This window comes from Belonocnema kinseyi, chromosome 8 (assembly GCF_010883055.1).
Source record: "Belonocnema kinseyi isolate 2016_QV_RU_SX_M_011 chromosome 8, B_treatae_v1, whole genome shotgun sequence".
NCBI lineage: Eukaryota > Metazoa > Arthropoda > Insecta > Hymenoptera > Cynipidae > Belonocnema > Belonocnema kinseyi.
The window spans coordinates 31,256,808-31,260,447 of record NC_046664.1 but is presented as its reverse complement, the minus strand read 5'-3'; the positions used below and the strand labels follow the sequence as shown (position 1 = coordinate 31,260,447).

Here is a 3,640-nt window from a genome sequence, read left to right as displayed (position 1 = left end):
AATGAAAAGTCAAGTTCAGAATTTTTAATCTTTCAAAATTCAAATGTAAATCATAAAAATTGCAGATTTTTAAATTAAAACAATAAATTTTAAAGAAATATAATTGAAAAATCTTGTGATTTGAAAGTATAGAATTGTAAATTATTAAAATTTCAAAATTTAAATTTTAAAGGTATATAATCTTAACGGTTTTGGAATAATTCAATTCTGAAGATTTATACCATCACAATTTTTTTATTTTCATATATTTGCAATTTCAAATTCTTCAATTGTGGACAAAATTACAGCAGTTTTTATTTTTAAATTTATAAGTTTTATATAATTTTTAATTAAAAATTATAAAAATCTTGAACGCTTCAATATTAACGATTTACAGTTCCAACTTTTATCATTTTGAAGAGTTTTAATTAAAAATTGTTAAATGTTTAAGATATATACAATGATAAACATTTTTCAATTTTAACGATTAGAAGATAAAAAGTTAAATTTTCAATTCTAAATTTTCCGAATTGAAGACATTTCTAAGATAAAGCATCAAAATTAAAACATTTTTAATGTTAAAACCTCAAAGTATAATTTTTAATTGTAAATTGTCAAAATGAAAAGAAATGAAATTGAAAACTCCTGAATTGTATATGTATATAAATAAAAATTCTTACATTTTGATGATCTTAGAAATAAAAACATAAGTTTTTATTTGCAAATCTTCCAAATTGAAGACATTTCAAATGTAAATCATTAAAATTACGGACCTTTTAACTGTAAAACTTAAAACTTAAATTATTTATTATTTTAGATATTCAATATTACAAACTCTTTAATTTTAGAAATTTACAATTTAAATCTCTGCAATTCTGAAGAGGTTCAATTGAAAACGCTTGAATTTCAAAAATGCATCAATGGAAATTCTTAAGTTTGAATGATTTTGGAAATCAAATGTCAAATTTTCCATTCTTAATCTTCCAAATTAAAGAAATTTTAAAGGCAAAACTATAAAATTATAGACGTTTTAAATTTAGAAACTTTTAAAAAAATAAAATTGGTTTTAAAGTTGTTTTAACTGTAAGAAGTTTCCATTGTAAAACCTCAAATTTGTATAATTTTTAATTATAAACTGACAAAATTAAAAATTCTTTAGTTTTCACGATTTATAATTAAAACTTCAATCATTTTTAAGAGTTTTGATTAAAAACAGTTTAATTTTTAGATGTATAAATAAAACGATTCTGAAGATTTACAATAGAATATTCTTTAACTTTAACAATTTTCAGTTTAAAACTCTTCAATTTCAAAAAAATATAAATAAATATTTTGAAATGGTGATGATTTTGACGATTTTGAAGATCAAAGCTCAAGAGTTTTTAATTATAAGTCTTTCAAATTAATGAAATTTCTAAAATTTCAAACTTACAGATTTTTTTTATTGTAACTTGTCAATGTTAAAAAATTCTTCAATTTCAACATATTAGAATTCAAAGTTCTACAATAATAAAGAAATAAATGTGACGCTTCGTGAATTTTGAAAATACAGAATTGCAAATTGTTCTATTTTCAAGATTTATATTGTAAAGGTATGTTAGTTTAAACGTTTTTTTAATAGTTGAACTTTGAAAATTTACAATAAAATAATTTCCATTTTAATGATTTGCAAATTAAAAATCTTTAATTTTGCGTATTTAAAATTAAAGACTCTTCAACATTTAATATGTATAATAGTAAATGATACAGTTTTGAATAATTTTGAATATTATTATATATAATTATGATTTCTAAACTTGTAGTCTTAATGTAAACCTATTCAATTTAATCCCTTTTTCAAATTTGAAAAATTGTTAAATATCACGTGGCCAATTTTTTTGAGTTCGTTCAAAAGAATTGGTCACGTGAAAGTTTGGTATGTACATTGAATTTAACATAACGAAGCCATTGAATCATTTTAAGAAATACAAAAAATGTGCAATGTTAAATGGACAAATCTTGATGGTCCAATGTTATTCTTGAGCCCTTTATATTACCTAAAAATTGTTGCAATTTGAACTATATCTAAAATGTTTCGAATATTAGTTTCCTCTTTTTCCGATAGAGGCAGCACCTCCTGAAGGCGCTAAGAAATTTGCAAAATTGAAAATCAAATTAAGTAAAGTTTTTTTTTTAGTTATAAAAAATTAGTAGAAGAAAATCTGAAACATTGATCATAAATTAATAAACATTTGAATTGGAACTCCAGAAAACACTGCTGGAAAGGAAAAGAAAGATTTGTTAGAGAGGTAAATTTTGAACAACAGAAAATCTACATTCCTTACTGTTGGTCAAAACTTACCTTCCAACGAAATGTTTCGTTTCCTCTTCAGTGATTCCTTCTAACTTTCCATTATATCTTCTAATTAAATTACAGTCCACGCTTCATATTGTTTTTCACTAATTTTTTATCATTTTCTTTTTAAAAAACTTTATTTTGCTTAATTTGAGTTCGAATTTCGCGGGCATTTATGTAATTTCGCTAGCTCCTCGAGCGATAAGGTCACTCATTATTACTGCTCAAAAAACTCGTACGACTCCCACTCTCCGAAATTCCGTGTGATTCGTGGCTAGCAGAAGATCATTTGAATTTCTCGTGATACGGTATTTGTTTAAACAAAATCATGGAGGCAAAACCAAAATTGAGGGAAGAACCGGTTTGGAGTAAACTCCAAGGATACTTCGACAACAATGGTTCAAAAATTAAAATCTCGGACTTGTTTCAACAGAATCCAAGCCGCTTTGAAAGTTTTAGGTGAGTTTTTAGTCCATTCATCCTTGACACGTAACCTTGAAATGACCTTTTACATTCACTCGAAAATCCCACAGAATCTACATAAGCCGGTTCGTGAACTTCGACATCTTTAGAAATGTTAAGTGACCTCTTATGAGTGAAATCGAGTTTTCAAAGGGTTCATTTAGATTCAAAATTAAAGGGCTGAATAATGACAGACTAACTGTATTAACTATAATATAAACTTAATTTACATTCTAATTTTGTCTCGGAGATAATTAAGCTGTAAATATTTTCATTTTTATTTATAATAGATATATATTATAAATATCGTTGGAAAGTAATTTTGCTTGTGCAATTTTGCAAAATGTTATGTAAAGTTGCATCATTTCATATTTCAGGATTCATGAAGGTTTTGATTTATGTAGTTGGATTTATAAATTATCAGAATTTTAGATATTTTGTAGAAAATTCCAATATTTAGTCGAATGTTACTTTTTTTTTAAATTCGTAGTTGAAAATTCGTCTTTTTATTTTAAAGTTAATATGTTTTCGGAGAAATTTCGTCTTTTTTGGTTAAAAACCTATTTTGATCGACCATTTTTGATTTAAATTAAAAATCTTTTTTGGTTGAAATACAAACTCCTACCTTTTTTGTCAAAATTTATTTTTTGGTTTATGATTGATCATTTTAATTTAAAAAACCTTTTTTAAATTAAATTTAACTATTTTGTTGAAAAATTGTTTTTAATTAATTGAAAATTACATTTTTCAGCGAAAATTTAACTTTACTTTTTAGTTCAAATTTGGTCGAATATTATTCGAATATTATTATAAAATAATAAATATTTATAAATATATAACCTTATTTAATTCTATTTTGTATAA

At 23.6% G+C, this 3,640-nt stretch overlaps 1 protein-coding gene across 1 annotated transcript in view; it reads left to right on the top strand.

Annotated features, from left to right (window-relative positions):
* Positions 1–2,562: 2,562 nt before the first annotated feature.
* The window catches only part of LOC117178345 (glucose-6-phosphate isomerase), a 25,173-nt gene continuing 24,095 nt past the window's right edge, over positions 2,563–3,640 (top strand). The window contains exon 1 of the mRNA XM_033369765.1: positions 2,563–2,773. Coding sequence (XP_033225656.1) covers positions 2,643–2,773 — 131 coding nt within the window. The 5' untranslated portion in view covers positions 2,563–2,642. The remainder of the gene's footprint in view (positions 2,774–3,640) is intronic.